Here is a 25,153-nt window from a genome sequence, read left to right as displayed (position 1 = left end):
AAACTAAGCACTGATGATTGTCCTAACCCTGATGGGGAGAGGGCTGAAATGGCTAAGGTTTGCATGTATGTTATGATCGCCACTCACATAGACATTGTTTTTGCAATGGGAATAGTGAGTCAAATCCTGGCAAGAAGCATTGGGAAGAAGTGAATGGCATCTTGAGGTACTTGAGTGGTACAAGGGATATGTGTGTATACTTTGGGAAGCAGTAGCGGTGTACTTAGGTACACAGATGCAAACTATGCAGGGAATGTTGTCTATATAAAGTCAACCACATGATATGTCTTTACCTTGTATGGTGGTGTAATCTCATGGATGTTTCATTTGTAAAAATATGTGGTATTATCTACCACACTAAGGCAGAGTATGTAGTAGCCAAAAAGGCATGAAAATAAGCTATATGGCTTGCTTGTCTAGTGGGAGAGTTCGGCCTTGGAGAAGACACGCCATTGTTGGACAGTGATCCAAATTGCCATTGTATTAGCAAAGAATCTTGTGTTTCATACAAAGACCAAGCACATAGAAGTGAAGCATCACTTCATTCAGCAAGTGCTTGAGAACAAGTGCATTTGGGTTGTCAAAGTTCATACCAATGATAACCTTGTAGACTTTCTCAATAAGAGTATGTCCTCACAGAGACTTGATGGCCATTGGGTGAGGGCATCTCACATGTATTTATCTCATAATTTCTTATTTTCTTTTGTCTCCCTTCAAGGTACATTGGCCTTTAAGTGAGAGGTTGTTGGGGTAAAAGCCGAAGTGGTCGGCTGCCCATCTCACTCACTAACCCTAGCTATATATGTATGCACTCACTCATTATTCTTTGAGTGATAAGGCAATAAGGTGTTGCTCACAAGTGAGCTATTGAGACACCAAGAAAGAAGTATCTTCTCTCTCTCTCTCTCTCTCTCTCTCTCTCTCTCTCTCTCTCTCTATATATATATATATATATATATATATATATATATATATATTCCAATCCATCAACTATTGTGTGCAACAAGTGTTACTATTGGATAGAGACTTTGATGTATACGTTATAGCAATTATTTAACTACATATAAAGGCATACTATCTATGCATATTTACTCATGAATGAGCAAGAATAATGTTTCTTAAAGTATTGTAATGGTGTCAGGGAGATCGGTCTTTCAATGTACTTCTAAACATTTGGATGATCTTATTATGCTACAGTTATAAGGAAACATTGACGCTATAGTACCATGCTTTTACTATATCTAGTGACTTTCATAGTATTTAGACATCGACATACACATTATCTCTAACAATGTGTATCTCATGAAAAAGTTGATTGAATTGTAGATGAAGAAAGGCTCTAATATCACCTCCCATGTTAATGGATTCAACATCATATTCATTCAATGCAAAATCACAAGTTGAAGTTTGGAGATGATGTTAAGGTGACCTTCTTGTTATGCTCCTTGATTGTATCATAGGACATCTTTAGAATAGCCATAAGTAATTCAATAGACAATGAATTGAAGTTTAATGATTTTTTGGATAGTTCATTGACTAAAGTATATGGAGAAGATCCATGGACTAAGGTAGAAATGGTCAAGCACTCACTACCAATGATCTTTTTTTCAAGACCTATCTCAAAATTTTGATCATGATTTCACGACAAGGTAAGGTACCTTATCGCACATTGTTATATGCTTATGTATAGACCTCTATGAATACATGTACTCTTCCCCTTCAAAAATGTCCATTTTAGGCAATTGAAACTCAAATTTTATGCCGAAATTTTCAATATTAGGCTATCATTATGATTTTGGGGTTCAATAATGACCCTACTTTTCGCTAGACTTGTCCAAGGACCCATATTTTTAGCCTAAAAATAAAAAATTTTCCTAAAAGAAAAATAGTGTTCACTACTCAAGAAGACAAAGGCAGAAAATAGTATTGATGCAAGAACTAGGACCATGGATAGTCACATAGAAAATCTAGGTCCAATAAAGATCTTGGATGCTTCCATTGTGGTAAAACAAGTCATATTAAAAAGGACTGTTAAAAATGGAAGTGAGAGAAAAAATGATAAGAAGAAGGAGGATAAGGATGTTGGCAAGAAATAAGGTACATCAAAGGTAAAGATTGAAGAAATCAATACATTGATCGTGCATGATGATGATGGTGAGATATTATTTAATTCTACTTTTCTTGTTGCACATATGCTAGTTATAGTAAATAGATAACTAACTCAAGATTGGATACTTGACTTTAATGCATATTTTCATGCAACTCTTCGTAAAGAGTGACTTTTTTCATATTGCAGTAATAGGTGTGGATCAATCCATCTTAGTAATGACTATGCATGCAATATAGCTAGTATAGGTGATGTGCAGTTTGCTTTTTAGAATAGATCTACCTTTACTTCTCAGAATGTATACCATGCACCTAAGCTCACTAATAGTTTCATATCTAGTGGTCAAGTTGTTGAGATTCATTGAGCATCCTATTGATACTCTCTGTAACCCCTTGAAAAGATGTTAAGTATGATGTCTAATGTTGAACTCACTCAAGGATGCTACCTACGACGGTGAGTGCCATGGGACTGGCACTCGTCTAGGAGGGGGGTAATGTTAACCCCAACACGAAGAAAGCAAAAAGAAGTGGAAAAGACACAGGGCAAAGACGGAAAAAGGTAGTCGACTGAAGAAAGAAAAGGAGAAAAGGCCAAAAGCCCAAGGGCAACCTTAAAAGTACAAGGCAAAGGCAAAAGGGGAAAGGCGTGTCTTAAAATAAAAAGGCGCACCCTGAAATCTTGTAAAAGAGCGCCGGGCTCTCACCCGTGCAATTTGTAAATGTAGACGGGCGCTGGAAAGGAAGCTAGGAAGATAGAAGGACAATGGGAAAAAGGGCCTAGGCTATGGCTGGCCATGTAAAAAGGGGAAAAAGGGGATGACTGCCCAAAAGGGATTTAGGGTTTTGTATATAAAGTTGAAACGTGAATGAGAAACTCATTCTTATGTGTGGCCAAAAGTGGCTCTCCTCTTCTTCTTCTTCTCCTTCTTCTTGCTTGCTTGAGCTTGTGCTTGAGAGAGGGAGTGTGAGAGTGTGAGGGAGTGAGTGTGTGAGGGTGAGGGATCGAGGAGGAGAAGCTCTCCATCTTCTCCTCTCTTCTTCTCTTCTCTTCTCTTCTCTTGTCTTGCTCGCGGACATGGAGCTTGGAGTGTGGAGCTTGAGGATGGAGCTTACTTGAAGCTTGCACTTGGATCGTGGAGCTACCGGAGTGCGCAGGAGAGGAGGTAACTCGAACGGCATCAAGGTAAGCTCACTACACCCGTAAGGTATGCATTGCGCGTCGGCTATGTGAGAGGTAGCCATTAGTGCTCAGCTTGGAACGCTTGAAACAATAAGCGGTCCGAGGGTCTTGGTGGTTGAGTGAAAGCTCCCACATGCATGCATGTGTGCATGCATGCGCATGTGTGTGTGTGTGTGTGTGTGTGCCTGTACACATGTGCATGTGTGTGAGTGCATGCATGCATACAAGCCCCCAAAAAGGTTATCATATGTAAAGCATGCCCTCACATGATGGCCATAGATCTTTTGGATTTCATACTAGTAAGAAATTTTGATTCATTTATATTTTCAAAATATATAATATCCTTGATGGAAGTCTCTCCAAATATAATTATCATCAAGGGAAAGGGGTGGACAATGGGAGTGTAAAAGGAATGATGGTTGGGTGGCATGCAATGAGGGAGAGTAGAGGAGGAGCAAAGCTTAACCAAGTATATCATGGTAAGAGAGGAAACATGGAAGAGGGCACAAAGGCATTGGTATAAGAGATGGCCAACAGATGGGTATTCCTTATGCCTAGTTTTGTCATCATCCTAATGTACCAACACAACTAGATGTTGACATCAAGGTGGAGTGTCTTACAATGGACAAGGAGCACTATGCAAGATGGGGCCATGAAGATTGTTGGAGGAGAGCTCAAGGTTTAAGAGACTAACTGAGGATGGTGTCAACAAGTGAGTTGGCTAGGATCAAAGTTTTGACAAAGGATGACATTAACAAGAGATTTTTTGGAGATATTGTTGGTAAATTTAAAGAGGAGCTTGAGGGAGAAAAGGTCCAAGAGGGCATTGAGCTTTAGCATCAAGCTAGTACCATGCAACAAGGCACCCATACAAGGTTTGGATCTAAGGGGTTTCCTAGTGCCCAAAGCCAACAAGGGATGACACAACCACGCAAGGTGCATCATTTTGAAGGCTACTTTGACTTGCAATTTACCTTGTTGTCATGCTCTCTCTCTCTCTCTCTCTCTCTCTCTCTCTCTCTCTCTCTCTCTCTCTCTCTCTCTAAGACTATAGAAGAGAGTGTGTGCAAAGGAGAGAGAAATACTAGAAATGGAGAGAGAGAGAGAGAGAGACAGATGACTGGAAACTATGAAAGGATAGGTAAGAAACTATTGAGAAGATGAAAATTGTCTAATCTTCAAGAGTTAACTAAAAGAATTACAATTGTGAGACTAGGTAGAACTATGGGGCTAGAAAGCAATTATAAGGTATGTGCATCCATTTTAAAGCATAAAGAGGCAAAATTTAGTCAACACTCTCCCATTCACAGCTTCCCCTTGGTATAGGCATAGTGTTGTCTACTACATAGCCTATTGCACTAAATTGGCAATAACTTGTGATTGGCTAATCAAAATCAAACATGCTATGGCTCCAAACAAAGCTATTTGTAAGTACTCTTAACCCATGTAACACTATATATTTGACATTAAATTAGCATTAAAGCTATCCCAAAACATGATAGAGCTATCCTATAGTGAAATGGAATCCACTAGTTGGCATAGTCTTGTCACAAGAATACTTAAATTTAGGGACATCATTGTGCTAATCTATATAGAGGATCAAGGCCTGCCCTTAGCTACCCATATCAAAAGGGAAAGTGGTATCAACACCATATATTGGATCATCTTTCAGAAGGTCATACTCAAGTAGAACTAAATACATGATTGTTGCACATACTGACCATTCAGCATATGAGTCTGAAATTATTACTGCATTAACCCCTAGATGTTATATGTCCATGAGCCCCACATTCTTGGCTATTGTGAGGAATTTAAATTCAGAATCTTGCCTAAGCTCCACTGTTCCTTTGGACTAAAGGGTCTCCTTCTCATGAAGTTGCACAATGAGAGGCTCTCATCATGGCTTGGAGCAGCTAAGGTGGATTGAGGTTAGCCAATACATTTTCCGTTTGGTCCTCTTCTTCATTAGAAAACTCTAGTGCAATTATTGGTTTGGTATTCTTTTCCCAACGTTTGTGTTTGTGATTACAAAATATAGACTTAGCACACCTATAGCATAAGCCTTGAGCATGCATTTCCAATATCTTATCACTAGTGAGGTGTCTAACTCAAGTAGCTTTAGACAAAAATTTTCCCACATAATCACCATCACACTAACTATTTCAACAATAGATCTATCCATGCTTCCCAAAAGAACTAAAAGCATCAATATTGCACATACTAACAGTTCAATGATTAGCATGGTAGCATTCATTAGCTCTTCCATAAACTCATCAATGATCACAATGCCATGTAGGACTAAATCATATGAGACCCACATAATTGACATCACTAAGTTCAACAATTAGATCTAACATGTTATCCATGGTGCTCATGCTAGACAAGAGACATTATCATCATGTGTTTGCTCCCCATAAGAAAATGATTCAAGAGGGTGATGCACATAAGCATTAGCATGCTATCCATATGCATTTGCATGCTACTCATATACATTGGCATGTTGATGCCCATGACCATGCTACCCATGAAAATTTGCATAATCATCAAATGCATGCTACTGCTCATAGTTTTTATCACCATCATATGCATGTTGACCATAAGTATACACATGCTACTGTCTTTTTTCATTGTACCCATACAAATGGTCATGTTGTTCATAATGATCATGCTACTCATAATACTCATAGTCCTCATATTGACTACACCTACTCTCATGTCGAGCCCAAAGTATTTTTAAACAATGGTCTATATAGTTTAACATTTCATCCAATATACCACTAAAACTTTATTGCCATGTTGCTCTAAATTGATCAAAATCAAAATCAAATGCTTGCTTGTGGAAAATGAGGTTGGGATTCAAACTTTTATCCAACATACCATTGAAACTTGAATGCTTCCTAACTGTCATGTTGTTCCAAATTGATCAAAATCAAAATCAAATGCTCACATGTGGAAAATTAGGTCAAGATTGTTGTCTTCATTAAGTTTAGTTGTAGAATGCATGGAATCTCATGTTATATGCCTCAACCAAATGCCTCTATTACAGTGCTTACTCTCTTCTCAATGATGCCAAATGCCAATGTAATGAAGAAGCAATGATTCAACTAATGTTTATGCTTGAAGAATGAAAGGTTTTACAGTGGATGACCACCACCAATTTTCCCTTCTCCCTACCTTTTGGACTCCTAAACACTACCATGCCACTACTAAACCAATAATAGGTTTTGCACTACCAAATAGTGTTAGTAATTCAAAGTAGATGCACAATTAGTAATCCACAAACAATGTAATAGATCTGAGCCAGTAGTAAGACATGCAATGGAGGTACAAATTTATTGGTTGGTTTAGGTGTTTGTATTGCATTAGTAACTGTAGAAGTTTCTCGGTCTGATGTGTGGGGTTTCCTTATGAGCATAACTATGCTATACATAATTGGAGGATCTAAAATTGCAAGGTCCCCATCACACAAACCAAATGCACCTCAACTCCCAAGCTCTTTTGAAGATGAGAGGAGTTGTGTGTGGCGTGGTTGCCTATGAAATTGACATGTTTCAACCTTCAAGACTTTGCAATGTTGGGGATCATTGCCACACATCGTTTACCATATCCACCTTTTGCGTTTAGCATGGCTCATTGGTCATGACGTCTAATTCCTTGGATTGATCACACCATAGTGTCTTCCTATTAGAATAAGACCAATTATTATGCCCTTGAGGTTTCTGGGTGCTTTCAAGCCCACCTATCAAATATGAAGTTCATTGGAAAGGTTGGGAGACAACCGAGGAAAAGCAGAAAACTTATTTGGATCGAATAGCAAATCTTTTTCCCTTAGTTGCATCAACAATAGGCATTTTGATAGAACACATTTTTGGCATATAGAGTTGACAAAGTCATCTTAGAATCTAGCTCTCAAGTTGAAACTTTGGCTCTTTTTAGAGACTTGTTTACAATGATGGCCATACCATTTGCTTTTGTTTATTGTTGCAATGGAGAAATCTCGTCACAAACTCTGTGAGATCCTTATACCATAAAAGTGAGTATTAATTATCCACCACAAACTTAGAGGTCGAGCTCAAGAAATTGGCCATAAAAAAGCACATAACAGGTTTGCCATCATAACTTATAGATGGAATGAATATCTTAACAAGTAGCGCAATTGATCAATGAATCAATCTATGGTGAGATTAGATCAAGCTCTTGCACAAAGCTAGTAATTGAAATCACACAAAATACTAATGATGAATGAGTCCAGGAGAAAGAGACTTAGGCTTGAGATGACTAGTTCTACTAAATACATAGTATCTTGGTTTGCGATGACTAATTTTGATTATTTATAGTACCTTGGCCTATTCTGATGAAATACCATTCATAATTATTCCTCCATCAGTTTTTTTATGAGAAGAAGGCTGACGATCAAGGTGGTAAGTAGGTGGAGAAGCCAGCTCTCACTTCTGCCTCTAAATCTCAAACATCATTCGTTCCTCTAGTTGAAAGAAAAGGTCGTTCCTAAAGGACATAGCTATCTAAGATACAAGAGCCAACACACAAGAAAGATGTACCACTACAAAAAGTTGATGTGCAAGAGACTTCTTCCTCCTTTTTCCACGCTGCAAGTGTGAAGCTTCATGGCTTGCAAAAGACCCTTGCAACCCTACTATATGCTTTGTTGTTAGTCATGTTTTCCCATCAAATTTTCTCGAGAGAATGCGAAGAAGGAAAGACTTGCTACTACTCTTCTTCCCTTAAAACTTTCAAGAGAGATGAATGCCTTGCTTCCCTTAAACTTTCAAGAGAGAATCACTATTGCCCTATGAAGAACCTAAAGCCAAACCTTCAACCTAAAGAATGTATAGTGAAAAAAATGCTAAAAAATCAGCACAAATAGCATTGGAATCATGGTCCTTCTTCAAAGCCCCCTCCAAATGGTTATAAACTTGTTTACAATGAAGGTAAGAATGCTCTTCAATGATCCTTGTGTGCCCTAAAAAGGAGAATGAAAATGTGCATACAAATTTCTTCCATAGAAGCTTGCCAAGTCTTGAAAGAAAAAAGAAAACATAAGCTTCTTAAAAGTAATTGTTAGTTAATCTTCCCCTTCTCCAACTTGAGTCTTCGAAGGCCCTTTTTTCCAAACTACCTGTTAAAAATGGCTCAAAAATTGTCCATGACCTATTATTGTGGTCATTTTGCCTCCAGATTTGTCACAATCTCTTGTAAATGCCTTCAACTATGGTGTCTTCTAACTATAGTTGTCCTACAAGTCACTGCTAGTCACAATCCATATCTTGTACCTGCAATACCTGTCTAAGATGGGGTTTTCTAATTTTAAAAGGAAGCTAGATATGAAGAAAGAAAAAGGAGAATGGATCAAAGACCTATGCTTTAATACCACTTGTCATGAAGAGACTAAGAGAAAAGAGAAGATTGTATAAGAGTCTGTGCAAAGGAGAGAGAAAGACGAGAATATGAGAGAGAGACCACTTGCAACCATGAAAGGACAGGTGAACAAAAGTTGTTGAGAAAGTGAAAAGACTAGTGTATTAATTCTTAACCCTGATTGAGTCCTTTACACCTGTTATACCATGCCAATGTGATCGAGTATATTCCCCATGCTTTCCCACTCTTTATACATTGTGTGCATGCGTGCGTGTGTGTGTGTGTGTGTGTGTGGAGTTCCTTAAGCAAACCCTAACTTACAATCCACCACCACCCTCCTATTTTGAAAACCACATTGAGCTAGCTCAATTTTAACATGGCCACATCCTCTAGAATTATGACACTTTTGACTCCAATCCCTTGCATTATGAAGAATCCCAAGAAAAAAGAAATTAGAAAAGAAAAGGAACCAAAAAGACCATGAAAGATCTACACATCACAAATCAACAAAAGGCCAATCCACCAAGAGGTCAAAAGCAAATAAGTCTCACCAAGATGCACATTAACAATGACCGTTTCATCCATGTGTTGAACAAAGATATGCTCACCAAGTCCAATAAGCCGTGGAATACTATTCAATTCCCAATCATTGTAGAACCTCCAATATGGTGCACTTCCCCTCAAATGAAAACAATATAAATCATCCACACAACAAAGCTTGTAAGTGGAACAATGCACAATGCCAACACTTAGAGACACACACACACACACACACAAAGAGAGAGAGAGAGAGAGAGAGAGAGAGAGAGAGAGCATAGTGCATGTCATGAATTTATTGCTTTGTCAAAAGTAAATTTCAAATTCAAATGTTATGCTTTTGCTTTTTCATCATGTTACAATATGAAGAACAGGAAAATTTACTTCTTTTGAAAATGTAATGTCTTAGGAATTTTCCAACACCACATAGGACTGGCTTCATTTAGGTGGTTTGAGATATTGCTTTGGTCCATTTTTCTTAATAGAATTAAAAGATATCATAAAACAAATAGTTTCATAATGCATTCTTAATGCCTTTCTGAAAAATTAACCAAGGGTAACCCCCACTTTCCACCTGAAGGTGCAACACTACATAGCTGCTCAAACGACGATTTTAAATTTAACCTTTGACCTCCCATAACTCTCTCCCCCAACTGTCACTCTTCATTAGCTCAAACAAAAGGATTGAAACTTTGTTCTCAACTCCTACCATGTAAATGTATGAAAAAGTACCAACCATTCAAAGCAAGTACAAAAACCCCAATAGGCCGAGGGTTTTCTAAGATCAATAACATGTGCACACCCCCTACTGAGTAAGAGAGCTCTGAGTAAGGGAGCTCTGAGGTACTGCATTTTTGAAACAAAAGATGGACATTCTGAAAAGTCATCTGACAGATTAAAAACACCAAAGATATCTGTGACAATATAACAATAAGTAATGCCACGCCTCGCATCAGCACTGCAAATATAACACCTCATGTTTGTTCAACTCCTTTACAAACTCCAATGGGGATTCCATGTATACAGGTCGAGTATTTTAACAGAAGTATTTAGAAAGACTTGCATGTTGTACAACTGCCTGGATGGACAGCATTCTTGCTGCAGCACTGCTATTCCATTCGATCTCACTTGCATATGCGGGCTAAATGACTCCAAATTCGCTAATAACTAAATGAAACCACATTAACCCCCTACTCTGCAAATTGGTTGAGAACTGAATGAAAGAACATCAACCTTATACTCTGCTCCTTACTTCTGTCCAACTGATACATGTGTTTAGATTTGTACACCTTGATTATGAAGTAAGTACATTAAACGCCTATTCCCCTCCTTACGCTATTCCCCTCCTTACTTCTTCCCAACCAGTACATATGTTTATAGGTCCAAAGTATTAATCCCTCAACTTTCGTCATAGTTTATTGATATCGATTTCTGGCAAAGGTGCCAACAATGACACAGATATTGGATTGGTTATAAGATTTGGTTGCTAAGAGCCGCCAACTTTCACTGCAACCATGAGTGCACAAAGACTCTGGCTGGCTGCCCAGCCCTCCCGCCCAAACCCCCAAAAATACCCAAAAAAAGGGGACATTTTCATGTTTTTGAGCAGTGTACAATATTAGCTTAAGTTTACTTAGAGCTCCCGATGTGTAGTTTTCAGGAAAACAACAACAGTTAAAAGACTCCTTGGGTTGTACCATGCATACACACCCATAGCCCGTATGTTCATGCGGATGAAACTTCACAAAGGAGAGTCAGTAAAAGGCCACTCTTAAAACACAAACAGGTCGCCTGCACTTTCATAGGAATGCTAAGGGATATCTTCACCTGCACATTCAACTCTTGGTTGGTGGTGTTCTCGGAGAGATTACTGGCGCATCCACATCTTTGTGGGGTATGATGCTTTCAAAGGCTTCCACCAGCACCTTTACCTTTGTTCCTCCAGTAGGTTCCAACTTGTGCAGAGCTTCTTCGATGGCATAATCTAGCATCCACTCTTCTGCCTGTTTCCTTTCTTGGGTCATTTGCTTTCTGAGAGTTACAACCTCAGGGCCTTGCTTCTCAATCACACTAAAAGACCTACGCCGCATTCTTTGGTATCCAACCGGCTTCTTGACATTACCTGCTTCACCATTTGGCATACCTTCCATGTTAAAGTGATCATCAAGCTCTTCCTGATCATCACCCTCCGAAGATGCCAGGTTGCTTGGGGTTTTCATTGCATTGTCATTTGCTTTACTAAGAGCTGCCTTTGTAGAGGTGCTGGCAGACTTGCCAGGTTTGGTACTGATAGGCACTGATGGGTTCTTCATTGAATGCCTTCTTGAGACTAGGTATTTCTTTGGTGCTGCAGCCAAAGCTGCAGCAAGTTCAGGATTGTTATTTGCACATGAGAGGTTCTTGCAAAGCCGTACAGCAGTCCTCGAAGTGCAGGCCGATACTCTACCATCATTGCCGATAAAGCAAACTGCACCTTCTGAAACAGCTCGGCACTCCATACACAAAGACTTGCCAGTGGTGTTCCTTTCCATTCCTTTATTGACAGGCACCTTTCCAGATGCAGCCTTCTCACCTCCACTGGTCGCAAGCCCCTTTGTTGATGCAGCCTTTTCACTCCCCACACTGTTTTGGGATGTAAGCTCTTTGGATCGGCGCATGGAATCCAACCGGAAATCTAAACTTCGGGACAAGGGTTTCGACTTGTCATGCAGATCACGCGTTGTGTCAGCACCTTGGACCCATGGCTTTGTCTTATCAGATTTCTCAATGGTACCATTGGCAGGCTGCTTTTCCTCATTACCCTGGGCCTTAGCAGGTTTCTCAATAATACCATTTGAAGACTGCTTGTCCATGCCTCTAACTGACTGCCTAGGCCTATCAGGTTTCTCAAAGGTACTAATAGCGGTTAGCTCACATTGGACATTGAGCCCTGAAGTGGTTCGAGGGGACGCACCTTTAACCTTCACAGAGGTATCCTGTTTCTTCTCCACGGCTCTGGGTGACGTGTCCTTGACCTTTGAAGAGGGGTCATGTTTTCTCTCTGTCCTGGTGACATCTGAGCTTGGAGCCCTAGAGAGGGAGGGCTTAACACAGTCTTTGATCGGTTCAGCATTGGGAGGCCGACCTTGCTGCAAGTGTGAAGGTGGGGGAGGCTTTGCGACTTTCCCAGAAGAAGCTAAGCTCTTCCCCTCTCCGAATGGGACCTTGCTTTTCCCAGAATGATCACCCACCAATGAATCTCTGTTATACACCAAAGCCCCTTTCACCGACATGCTTGCCAGTGACCAAAGATGCAGGTGATGCTCAAGTATCACAAACACCCCTGTTGACCTGATTCGGATTTCGACTGCACGATGCTTCTTATCACTCAGAGGCTCCTCCGACTAAGAAGGGCTAGTGAACACGAGAGCTTAGTGATGCAGACATTCTAATCATGTGGCATCCTCGGACTTCGCCCGCTGTAACGATTCGCATTCATCCAGATTCTGCAAATGAATCCTCTTAAACAAAGTTGACCTTCATCCAGAGTTACAAAATAGGCTCAACCAAGTTACCCATTTCCAAGGCATATAGATTGAGTGAATGAGAGTCGGCTTGTGAATGAGAAAATCAAAGCAGGAAATTTCCTACCAGCATCAGAAGCAAAAAGTTCATACATGCACATTACCCCCACCCTCTCCCAACAAATAAACAAATACACAAATGCCTCTTTTATTATGGTAGATTTCCTACCCTGCATCAGGAGCACAAAGCTCATGTGCACATTACATCCACCCTCCCCCAAATAACAATAAATGAATAAGGTCGTATGCAGATAACCTTCGCCCTCTTCCAAATAAAAAGAGATGAATAAGCAATGTTTCCTTATTGGATGTAGACAGTCAGGATGCATTTCCAAGGCCATTGGATTCATGAGAAAATGAGATCGGCCATGCATGGAAGGACACAAGAGAGACAATAGTTTCTAGCCTGCATCAGAGACACAAAAGCTCATGTACACATATAAAAACGCCCACCCTTTCTACCCCTTTAATAATAAAAATCCATATCTTGTACGTAGAGGGTCAAAAGCATTATACTTGCATACTTGCGCTCTGATGGGCAGCTATCTTTTTGCAGCGATTGGTTTGACAAAATAAGCTTTTCGTTGAAGAAAAAGCAACTGTTAGAACAACAGGAAAAATGGTGAAGAGAAGAGAGGAAATCGACTTACAGGACAGCGGGGACGATTGTACTGCGAGAGAGAGAGAGGTGGGGGGGGAAGAGGCTGAGAGAGAGTCCGGGAGGCAGGGGCTTCTGGAAGGGCGAGCTCGACAAGGGAAAGGAAAGATCTGTCTGTGTCTGTATTCGTGTTTGTGGGTTGGAGTGCGGCTTGTGTGATTGATTGAAGGATTGGCACACAGACAGACAGAGAGAGAGAGAGAGAGAGAGCAGCCATGCAAGAAGAAGGGAGAGAAATGTATGGAAAGGTGGACGAAAAATGGGGTGTCACGTTTGGAGCAGCAGGGAGGAGAAGGGGGTTAGCTGGAATGTGGGTCCTTCCTTCACTTCATAGCAAGCCACGAGGGGCTCTCTCTCTCTCTCTCTCTCTCTCTCTCTCTCTCTGCGGCTGGAGTCTGGGATATGCAATGCAACCAAGTGGCTCTGACAAATTTAGCTCCCCTTCCAATTTTAGCTGTCGCCTTCGGCTCAATGGAAGAGCCCCTTGTTCATATGTAGGGAGCCTCACTCTTCCACACACAATCAATCGCATCTCATTGCGTTGCATCGACCTATGTAACGCCAGTGGCACATGCTACACTCACTTACACTTTCTTGAACTTCAAAGAGTAACTAACATAAGCCTTGCAATTTAACTAGTCTGACTCCTAGCCCACTTTGTTCCATCTGAACGCAAGGACACGTGCAAGTAAAATTTTTACAGGCATGAGTCCATGTGGCGAAGTTCAAAAGGATGGACATACTTGACTATGTCTACTTATGTGTCTGTACTTTTAGTAGCAAAGGGAACACCCTCTTTAAAGGAGGTATCCAATGGACCAACACCAAAATTTGTGATGTGTCTCCTAGTTGTTGATTGCTCATGCTTGTGTCTTAGTTTCAAACTCTCCCTTTCAACTGGCATGGTGGTATCCAACCTCGACTTTGACCTACATGTGGATACCTCACAACTAAGTTCCAAAATCCTCCATCGTGTGGAACTACTCTAATGTGCTCATGTGTAACTCACAAAGTTTATCCCATTTACCTATTCTTTCACTTCAAACACTTAAGATTAAAGACCTCACACACACACACATCGTCTATTCAATAGGCAAGGGTTGCATAGTATGAAGTAAGGCAGTAAATTAATAATTAAATGTATTTTCCAGATCATGTCTTGTAAACAAGGAGTAGTATTTGGCATTCTTTGAGGTACTTGCATGCTTTCAACACTAATCTTTTTTTTTCTTTTTGAATTTATCCTTTCGTTATCATTTTAAACTGAAGGGGCTATCATTTGTCAGCATCTAAGTTGCCAAGATAGTACACTGTGAGCCCGAGTTCATTTGCAAGACCTCAAGAAACTATTTGAAAATAGTTATGGCATTTGGCACCTTAAAGCTTAGCTTAGATGTCCTTGACTACTTTTATAGTTCCTTTTGAAAGAGCACATAAATGTTTAATGTTTTTAGGAAGATAATAACTTACTCATTCAAAGACACACTCATTTTCGACCTAGCCACTTAGGCATATTGATTTGAGGTGTATTGAAGGCTTACTAGATGAAACTAACACATGCTAGACAACTAAAATGCTATTTTATGCTTTATCAAATTGCAAAACGTCAACCACAATGTCACATAATAGATTGCATGAAATAAAAATTAAGAAACAAGCACCAAGTTCAATTGAATTCTATGCAACTTACAAAAACCAAATATTTTCATCACTACTTACCTTAAGGACACCCTGAAGCCTTTTCGAGTCCATCTCATAAAGGAGTCCTAAGTCTATATCATGATGAGCCCTTGTTGAGAGTGTTCATTGGTTAACCTCTTACATTTGGGAGCATAATGATCCTGCAATTATTGAAATGAATGCACAACACTTTGTACCTCTCAATAAGTATTCTTGAAAATAATAGAACAAAACCATCAAGAGATGTTCTCTTCTTATGCATAAGCATAATGCTAGAGAATGAATGTAGTACGCTTTTCCCTACCATTGAACACCTAATGTTGTTGCAAAGTAGAAACAAGGAGAACCTAGTATTCTACATTGTAAAATACATAACCCCTAAAGAACAACAAAAACCACATAGGAGGGGCCATCCTACCCATGATTTAAGCCACAATTTGGCATCCTCATTGTGGAATTATTGGATTATATGGAAACATGTATCCAAATAGCATATTATTGTGTAGATGAAACTTGAAATCAATCAAAAGACAAGGTTGTCTAGCATGAGAAGGGCTCCTTGAGGTTGATGTAGTGATTGTAAAACTTGCTAGACATAGAATCTTGATGTTTTGGTAGTGCTATCACATCTCGAACATGCCAAAACTTCAAAAATGACTATTGAAACATTAAAATCCACTAATTATGAGCGCACATGTTTTTCTCTTTTTGCCCTCTTTCCCTAAAATAGGCCACATGAAAAAACATAGCCAAGCTCTCCAAAAAGCAAGGATTGTCATCTTATCTCAAATGATAAATCATAGCACTTACATCAACAAGCTTCATCAAATAGATTGTAGGTTAATGAAGGTAAACATATAACAAAGAGTTGACATAAATAATATTCATAAATGCTATATTGGAATGTCACAAACTTCAAACATACATATTCATGTAACAACTCCATCTATAAAAGAATGAGAAATCTCATAGTTTTTTTTCCTTGATGTGAAAGCATTGATATGCTTTAGGTATTTGCCATCCATCCTGTGTGGCAAAAGAACCGAATGATACTTTCTAAGTTGAGTGCAACAAGTTTGATGTTGTCCAACTTGTCCAAAAATGTTAATATACTTTTATGAACCTTTTTGAATCTAATTACACACTCATTCATTATGGGGATGATCTACAAAGTATCTTAATTATAAGGTCCAAGACATCCCACAAAGTAGCAACCTTGATGGTTCATCAAAAGTAAACAAAACTGAGAGATATGCTTCCTTGGAAAATATATTGGTTTCTAATTAGTCTTTTCTTGAATACTAGCAGGCATCAAGCTTAAAATTTTTGAAAGACGTCTTCATAACCAGATGACAAGGGGCAAATCAAAAGGACTTGTGTCCAAGTAGACAACTTGTTTCTTGTGGGTGGCTCGGTAATCTATCAAAGAAGGTGCACTTCCAAACTTTCAAAAACCAAAGTTTCTAGTTCTATCTTCAGCATTTGTGAGTTTCTTTTCCAACTATCAAAATAACATTACATACTGAAAGCTCAATTTAGAATCTAAGGTATGCCTTCTACAAGGAGGTCATTATTCCTCCTTTCTACAAAAGAGGAGCACGCGTCATGGTTGTGACCCTATAGAGCACACAAAGATCAATGATGTTGACTTATACTTGCAAGTATGTCAAGAGCACTATCTTACATGGTTGCATGCACCATCAAAACATGTGAGGTTTTGCATATATCCATGCGTGTTTGAATGCCCACACATGTGAGTGTATGCATGTAGCAAGCTCTCAAGGTGTTTATGGTAGTAAACAATGCTCAATGCTCTATGCTCTACTTCTTAATAGAAGAGCTATGTCTCGTGTCCCATTCAACCCATGAGTTAAAACCACATAACCGAACTTTAACACAAGCTTTTAAACACTCTTAATTTATGCTTGCTTGTACTTAATAAGTATTCTACATTTGATCAAATCTCACTTTCTTAAAGAAGCATTTACATGTTTCTAAAGTGACAGTAGAAAAACTCTATTAGAGATGCATGGAATAAAAAGTTTCATTTAGAACTTCCTTGAGTTGACTCCATGTGTGTCATATGAATAGTAGTGTGGTTCTTGTCATGGCATATTGAAGGGTTAAATATTGTACATGCATATGTACAAGATTGACAAGCTATATAGGTTAATTTGCTGCTTAGAACCATTTTCAACTTTTGCATTGGTAACATCTTTAATTTATTTGAATGTGAGCGAGTCTATGAATTCGAATGTGAGCGTAGACATTTTAGACCTAAAGATTTTTGGAATCTTATAAATATTTTTGTGCATCCTTGCTCATTGAAGATGCTTAGGGATAATCTTCACAATTGATTTTAAAGTATCTTTTATTGTTGACTTGTAGACCTCTTTTTAGGTGAAAAACTCTAATTCTTTTTTATATCTAAATTATAAATTCACTTCTATATTTAGCCTCCCCTAAAAGCGCCTTCACTCAATAGAGATAGTTATCCTTAGTCATTGGACATTCTTATGGTGCCTAATGAACAATATGCGATTGTGCAATCTACGGTTAATTAAACATAGACTTCCTTGGATAAATGTATGGGGATCATACATTTATCCAAGGATTTATGGTGCCTAATGAACAATATGCGATTGTGCAATCTACGTTTAATTAAACATAGACTTCCTTGGATAAATGTATGGGGATCATAGCTACATGGAAGAAAATTGTTTTAGATAGAGATATTGTCATGTCTTAGCTAATTGATATTGTTGCAAGGTTACACTAGATATTTACTTATGCTAGACTTTCATATCAAATAAAGTAGCACTATATTGGTAGTAAGAATGACTCCTTGTATCCCATGCGCCCAAATAAATGCAAATTCTTGTCTTGGAGTGCAACATATATGAAAAGAGCCTTATAACTCGTGAACTTTGATCATTCTTGCATGATAACTAAGTTGAGAATTTCACCCATCTTCTTTAGTCCTAATAGGGTGTAGATGATGTTTATTAAGTCATTAAGGTCTTATGCCTCCATGTATTACACACAAGCTTATCTTCAAAGAGTTCAAAATTTCACAAGTGGGAAGCATGACCCTAGGTAATGTTTAGTTTTAAAGAGGACTTGAGTCATTTACACTAACCAATCATTATTCATGCAAAAAGGAATATGAATATGAAATGATTTTTATTTTCCACATGAAAAGGTGCTAAGATTAGTAGGTATGAGGTTTGATTATGACTTTAAAATTAACCATTTAACTAATTCATGAGATGTTATCTAACATCATGTGAGAAACTTAAAATGAACAATTTAACTAATTTATGAAATATTATCTAACATCATGTTAAAACTTAGAGTCATTAATTACCACTCATACTGAAAGTGAATAGCATGAATGACAAAAGTTTGTGGTGTACGTTAAAATATATGATTAGTAGGTATGAGTTGTTGTTGTTGTTGATCTTAAATGGGAGAAGTTAGGAATTATTTCTCTATGATGCTACACTAAAGTTTGTCTTCCATACATTTAAGGAGCTGAAAAAGCAATCACATAAATCAAATTGTGTATAATAATGCAAAAATCCTTTGCATTTAGCTTTGTTGGGGGTCACAATATTTGCTTCAATAGTACTTTTGGTAGAGTGCTATTATTTAGCAAGCTCTTCATTTGGAGCTTTTTAAGTGCTTCTTGAAGCTTTTTGGTCATCACTTGGATTTTTTTGGTTATTTTATGGAGCTTTTTGGATCACTTTGAATTTAATTATTTTGCAATTGCAAACTAATTAGATCAATTATATTAGGATGTAGAATTGCAAAGTAATCGCAAACTATTGAATGGTGTGATCTCTAACAAAAAATAGGTATGCAACTACTTCTAAAGCATGAAGTTTTAGCATAATTTTATAAGTTTATGAAGTAATCCCAATTTAAGTGAGATCCAAAATCCATAGAGTCATACATAATTCCCGAGCATCATCAAGCCCCATGGCATGCACTACCAATACAAGGCATCATATTAAAAATAATGCAACTACAAATCATGTGAAATCATCATCGTCACTAGGATGAACAGATGGTGGTCCGCATGCCACATCAACCAAGCACTGGTTGTAGAGGCTAAAATCACCCTCAAGGCACATGCAAAAACTATGCATCTCTGTGCATGCTCTACCAAGGCCGCCACAACCTGAAAAAATATCCAGCACATAGTCGAGATCCTCTGTGAACGTAGCAAGGAGCCACCTACAAAAGAAACCATTTAGTAACATCCATAACAAAAGCATGACATATCTTAATGCAAAGTATAAACCAGTCTGAGAGTGTATAACGCACCTATAAAAAACTAGTGATCTTTCTGCACCCCCTCGAACCTCTACACCATCTACATAAGTGTGCTCAAATGATGTGCCTTGGAGGTCTGTCTCGAAGAGGAAGCTACGAGAGGCAGGAAACCTGTATGGGCTAACCCTCTCGCCAGCCTCTCTATCATATGAAGGGACATGCATCCCTCGATAAAACAAGCCAATAGTAAGGTCCATGACCTAGCAATGCAGAATCATCTTGTTAGCTACTTAAACTTTTATTTTAAAAAGTTACAAGTTTGTCTTCAACACACTTACCTCCTCTCGAGTATCAGGGTGTCTATATCCACCCTCACACACGAGAGTCCATGTGCGATGGAGCTTCAATCCAATGGCATGAGCTCCTCTAAGCACTTTTCCAAAGTGTTGTGCAAGTCCCAAAGTCACCAAGAACCCCTCATCTGCCAAGAATCTATGGGCTAGGTCCATGACACCTTTGACAAGTGCACTAGAAAATGTATTCCATTCGGGAATCCCTTTCAAATGTAAAGATGTATAAGACCATGCAATATCACATGAGTTTATAAACTAAACTAATGCAAGCACATATACCTTCTGCCTCAAGGCCAACAACAAGCAAAGATGTAGGAAAATCTGCAAACAACAACTTAGTAACCTCATATGATGGGACACCATTACACTGGTAAGAGTTGATGGTATTTCCCTCCATGAAGCGCTTAATGCTAAAATTGAAAACACAATAACAAAGCATAAGTAACCATTACAATAGATGTGCATATAGAGAATGGTGATAAAATATACCCATCCAATGCAAAATCATCGATCGATGTCACGTCTACCAACAGAGCATCTACGATAGTTTGGTATTGAAATCCTATAATCAAAATAAAGTTTACTTACAAATGTTGATGTTGGCTAAATGTTAAGACTCAGAATGTAAAGCTAGAAATCTACATACCTGTCTTGCGTATGGCGGGATGTCTACAAGACTCTTGTATAGGCTCTGATGACTAAGTCATGAATGACATAGCCCGAGAAGGTGTAGTATGTTGCAAAGATCCCTCAAAGTGACCCTTAATTTTTTCCTTTTCTTTCCAAATGCTATGCATGTCAAAACCATCTTTTTTGCCTAAAGTTGTAAAGAAAAATAGGAAGGAAAGCAAATTATTTAGTGTTTAATGTTTAGATTTTATATTATCTTCAAAAAAATAAAAAAATGTACTTTTAACATGACTCCAATAATCCAAAAAATGATACTTGATTCACCTTCTAATTCTTCATCCAATGAAACAACTTTCTCTTTGTGTTTAGACCTTCGCTTTGTTGTACCAACCTCATTTAATTCACTTATATTACCTACGCAATATAACGACAACAAAATAATACTTTAATAAATTGACTCGTCAAATGAAAATCCTAAACTCTATCATTCATGCAAATTGGCTTACCCTTGCTATGCTTCAATGCATCATCTATCGTGGGGATATTCTTTCGTTTTCCCATGGACTTTTTCTTCATTGTAGTATCAACAGTTGCATCACCAATGGCACCTAAGTAGTGTGAAGTCAACACAATATAATATCATATTCATGCAATTTAGAAACAAGGCTACTTGGATCAAACTAAAAATTTGCATTCCATCCAATATACCCTTTGCCATGCTACCACCACAAGTCACCTTTATCCCCACAACATGAGGGACCATGTCTATTGTATTGGACATTTCTAATTTGCAAAAACAACAAAGTTAAGAAAACACAAAAGTCTAAAAAGTTATGATAAGTTTCATGTTAAATAAATACATTTTTAGAAAGTACCATTTCCTTCATCCTCTTCTTTGTGCATAGAAATTACTCTATTTTGTTCCAGAAATCCTGCATATAAGGCAAGTATTACTAAAACAAATAGCTAAGAGCAAGAGTTACCACATATTTACTATGTTTGGCTCTCAAAGTACTTACTCTCTCTTAATTCAATCTCTTGCCGTGTAATGTCATCCAATGGATAGTCTATCCACCATGGACAAATACGCATTTCCCATTCCGACAGACCCCTCTCAAGCAGTGCTTTTGAGAACATACAATTTTCACATCCCAAGTCCATCCACTCCTCCACTAGAGGAGGGAGGCTTTCTAGCACTCCACTTTCCTGTAGACTACGCAACCATCTTTTCCAAAAACATAAGAACAAACAACAAAAGCACTCTTAAGTTAGAATACATTTGTACATATGGTATTTAGAAAATATGGTTTCTTTATACTAGAAATACCTGTATACCACCCTCTTGCTTAATTGTGTGAGCTCTGGAACCTTCTCAGAGTCTCCAACATTCTTCATTTCACCAAAAATATTTGCAAATGCCTTTAAAATATGTAAACGTCTTTGGCCTTTAAAAAAAACATCAAAGCCTCCTGGAATCTCAATGCCATCAACTTGTAAGCTCCTGATCAATAAGGAGCATTCTCCAATCATATGAAACCAATACACCTCTTGCTTCATGTAGCTATGAAATCTCCTTACATCCACAAAGTGTGACATAGCGGAGTCCTTTGCCTTCGTGACAGTCATGAGAAGTAAAATCTCCCTTTTTCTAATATATTGGTCATTGAACAAAACATAACTTCAATATTGTTGAACCAAATTATGTTCAATTCCAAAAAATAAGAGAACATTAGTCCATGAGGAAAACATACCTCTCCGCAACAATATTAGCACTACAAATGGCATACAATTTGTCCTTGGTAATAGCCATCATGTTCTTTTCATCCCAATTCAATGCAAACAAAACAGAAAAGAAATCCTCTCCATGCGTAGGATTAGCTATTCCAAGGTACTTGTATCCTTTGTCCCTCAATTTATCTTGCTCTTTGTTTATGAATTGTTTTCTTTTTGCCTCATAATTTGCCTCTGGCAATGCAAGCTCCTTGAGGCGGGTCTCCTCTTTGAGTATGGCACAGTTATAGTCATCCTAAATAGAAAAACCAATACACTATTCTTAGTTATGGTTAAATTCAAGATACCACAATTTGTTATGCTGAAAACTAAAATACTATACCAAACTTTTTACCTTCCACACCAAAAGCGATATTAGCAAACATGGGTTCTTGTACCATGGATCATTGCCATGGTTACTTTTTCCCTCAATTTCATACTCTATTTCAGCCCACCGTCTTTGAGAAGGGCTCATCCTTTCCAAAATGCTTTGTTTATCAGCGATGCCAAACTTTTGGAACATGAAAATTTCATGGCCTAGGTTGGGTTTGACATGTGCTCTTGTTACACTACAACATTGAAAATTGTCTTTAAATTTTAAGATTCACATATAAATAAAACCCATTCACATTCACATAACTAATAAATGAAACCTATTGGCATTCACACGTAAATGAAACCTATTGGTATAAATAAAATATCTTGACATTCACACATAAATTATCTTTATATTTTGAGATTCACACATAAATAAAAACTATTGGCAATATTCACACACAATTGATGATCTATTAACCCATTTGAAAAAGTTAATAGTGATAAGTATACTTACGCATTTGATGTATCCAATGCTAACAATAGTTCTCCTTCTTTCTTCTTCTCCACTTGAATGAATTGACATAGAACTCTAACATGTCGCGAAATATCTTCATTATAAACTACATACATCAAATAATAAAATAAATAATTAGTCAAAGAAGGAACTATCATCACAATAAACAAGAGAAAGCAAGACAATGCATAGTTATCTTCCTTTATCCTCTTCATCCATCAACCTATGATTACCATCCCATACCAAAAACTTGCGCCCTCTTAAATCAGCCCACTCATCAGTCAATTCATCTTCAAACCTTTGGTTAACTTCTCTCCAAAGAGGGCCCCACTCTTCCAAATTTTGGGGAGATACATCCATTAGCTCACCAGTGGATCTTCTCAAAGAAACCAAAAATTTCCCCATTGTTTCCATATACGAAGCATTATCAAAAGATGAAATCAACCATGTAGCAGAACTAGATGCAAGCCTTATAGCCTCATAGGGCACAAGTCTACACAAAGGGATAGGAGGAGGAGAAGTAGACCTCGTTACAAAAAATGAGGCCAACACATCTGACATAAGCCCAAACTTGACATTCTCTCCAATGTGTCTATTATGCTCACTGACCTCTTTCTTTTCTTCATTAGCAACATCCTCATTCACCTCTTCATTTTTCTCATGAATAGTTTGCAAATCTAAAGACCGCCCCTGTGTTGTTTCACCACACTCTGTGGTGGTAGTGTGGGTGCTCATAGGATCAGCATGAATGTCATTGCTTGCTTCATCCATGCTATCCTCAAGCACTTCATCATCAATGAAAGGACATTTTTTCCTTGGTTTTCCACCCTTGTTATTTGGAGATTCAGAGAATGCACGGGAGGATGCTTCTTAATCGATACTTACTAGTCTATTGCATAGACCGGATCGTAACCTTGTAATTGGAGTATCTACAAAAATAATTTGAAAATAGAATATAACATTTATATGAAACTTTAAAAGAGTTGCTTAACCATTAAGAATAGAATATGTAAATTTAAAAGAGTGATTGAATGACTTACTTGGACGGCCCCTTTTACTTTGACCTCTCCTACCACCACCACGCCGACCTCTAGCCATGCTCAGAAGCACTAAAACAAACCACAAATCATTTTAAAAATGAAGACAAGTCAACTAAATCACATGTTCTATTAATTAATCTCCACCAAAATATGACCATTTGACGCAGACAACACACTTTAATATCATTTGTTATTTGGTTTTAATAAATGTATTAATTTTTCTTAATCATTTGAACCTCCTGACCACATTTTCACCCCCGCACCCCCAAAGGGGGGATACTCCCAACCCCTTGTTCCTGTCTGCGTTGACGCAGACAATGCTGAGTGTTTGACAATTCCCAATCCAAAAAAATCAAATAATGTCACACTTATTTCTTTAGGATGATTTGCGTACGATTTAAAAATGGTTTAATTTTTCATGGCTTGGACTCACGCGGTTTACACCCACTCTATATGGAGGGGGGGTGTAGGGGGGGCATCAGCCCCCCCTACTAGTGTCGCCGGGGGGGTTCCAAGGGGGGCCCCCCTTGGCGGGGGTTCGGGGGCAGCGCCCCCGAAGCCAAAAATTGTAGGTAACTTGGCTATAGAAGAGGTTTAAGGAGCGGTTTAGGGAGGAGCAGTGGTTTAAGGATGAGGGGCTGAGAGGGGAGTGGTTTAGGGAGCAGGGTTTGAGAGAGGAGTGGTTTAAGGAGGAGGGGCTGAGAGGGGGGCGGCTGTGCACTACCCGCCCCATTTCATAAGGTACCTCGCCCCCCCACCACGTCGTCTGCGTTGACGCAGACATCGGGCGGGTACTGAGGGTTCCCCCTCCTCGCCTTTTCCCTCTCCTCCTCCTCTCTCCAAAGGGGGCTGCGCCCAACTCCCGAGAGTTGTTTGCGTTGACGCAGACAGCCCCGGGTGTCCCAAAGGTCTCTTCCTCTCCCATTTTTTCAGTTTACCGTCTCCTTCTCTACCTCCCCTTTCCTTCTGTCCTCTCCCATTGTTTTCCTCTCATTGTCTACCTGCCCTTCCATTTCTTTCAACCATGGAGGAAAAATGAAACTTGAAATATAGATTTTCATCCATAAGGATGGAGCGTGGAGCTTACCTGGTGAGTTTGATGGAGAATGTTGATCTTGTTTGAGCTTGTTGCAGGGGTTGCTCTCCT

The 25,153-nt window shown here is 38.6% G+C and overlaps 2 protein-coding genes across 2 annotated transcripts; both read right to left on the bottom strand.

The window, feature by feature from the left end:
- Positions 1-10,072: 10,072 nt before the first annotated feature.
- Positions 10,073-13,761, bottom strand: LOC148019301 (uncharacterized). Its single transcript, XM_087660894.1, has 2 exons — positions 13,413-13,761; positions 10,073-12,684 (listed from the first exon to the last, which is right to left on the bottom strand). Exon 2 carries the CDS (start codon positions 12,469-12,471, stop codon positions 11,035-11,037), a length of 1,437 nt encoding a protein of 478 aa, XP_087517020.1. The 5' UTR covers positions 12,472-12,684; positions 13,413-13,761; the 3' UTR covers positions 10,073-11,034.
- Positions 13,762-19,137: 5,376 nt separating this feature from the next.
- LOC148019300 (uncharacterized) lies at positions 19,138-24,931 on the bottom strand. The gene is made up of 6 exons (XM_087701331.1): positions 24,752-24,931; positions 24,243-24,306; positions 24,007-24,075; positions 19,720-19,937; positions 19,433-19,641; positions 19,138-19,342 (listed from the first exon to the last, which is right to left on the bottom strand). The coding sequence occupies exons 1-6, from the start codon at positions 24,929-24,931 to the stop codon at positions 19,138-19,140; spliced, it is 945 nt and encodes a 314-aa protein (XP_087557457.1).
- Positions 24,932-25,153: the final 222 nt, after the last annotated feature.

This window comes from Lygodium microphyllum, chromosome 20 (genome assembly GCF_053477565.2).
Source record: "Lygodium microphyllum isolate KBCC chromosome 20, Lygodium_microphyllum_v1.1.10, whole genome shotgun sequence".
Taxonomy (NCBI): Eukaryota; Viridiplantae; Streptophyta; class Polypodiopsida; order Schizaeales; family Lygodiaceae; genus Lygodium; species Lygodium microphyllum.
This window is presented reverse-complemented; position numbering and strand designations above follow the sequence as displayed.

What these genes read in the sequence shown, in the direction of transcription:
- LOC148019301 (XM_087660894.1), bottom strand. Translation starts at nt 12,471, where the DNA reads ATGTCGGTGAAAGGGGCTTTGGTGTATAACAGAGATTCATTGGTGGGT.
- LOC148019300 (XM_087701331.1), bottom strand. Translation starts at nt 24,931, where the DNA reads ATGGGAGAGGAAGAGACCTTTGGGACACCCGGGGCTGTCTGCGTCAAC. An exon ending in CGACGTGGTGGGGGGGCGAG is followed by an intron (nt 24,307 to 24,751) that starts GTACCTTATGAA and finishes GCGTCAACGCAG; the next exon opens with ACAGGAACAAGGGGTTGGGA. An exon ending in AGATCACTAGTTTTTTATAG is followed by an intron (nt 19,343 to 19,432) that starts GTGCGTTATACA and finishes TTTCTTTTGTAG; the next exon opens with GTGGCTCCTTGCTACGTTCA.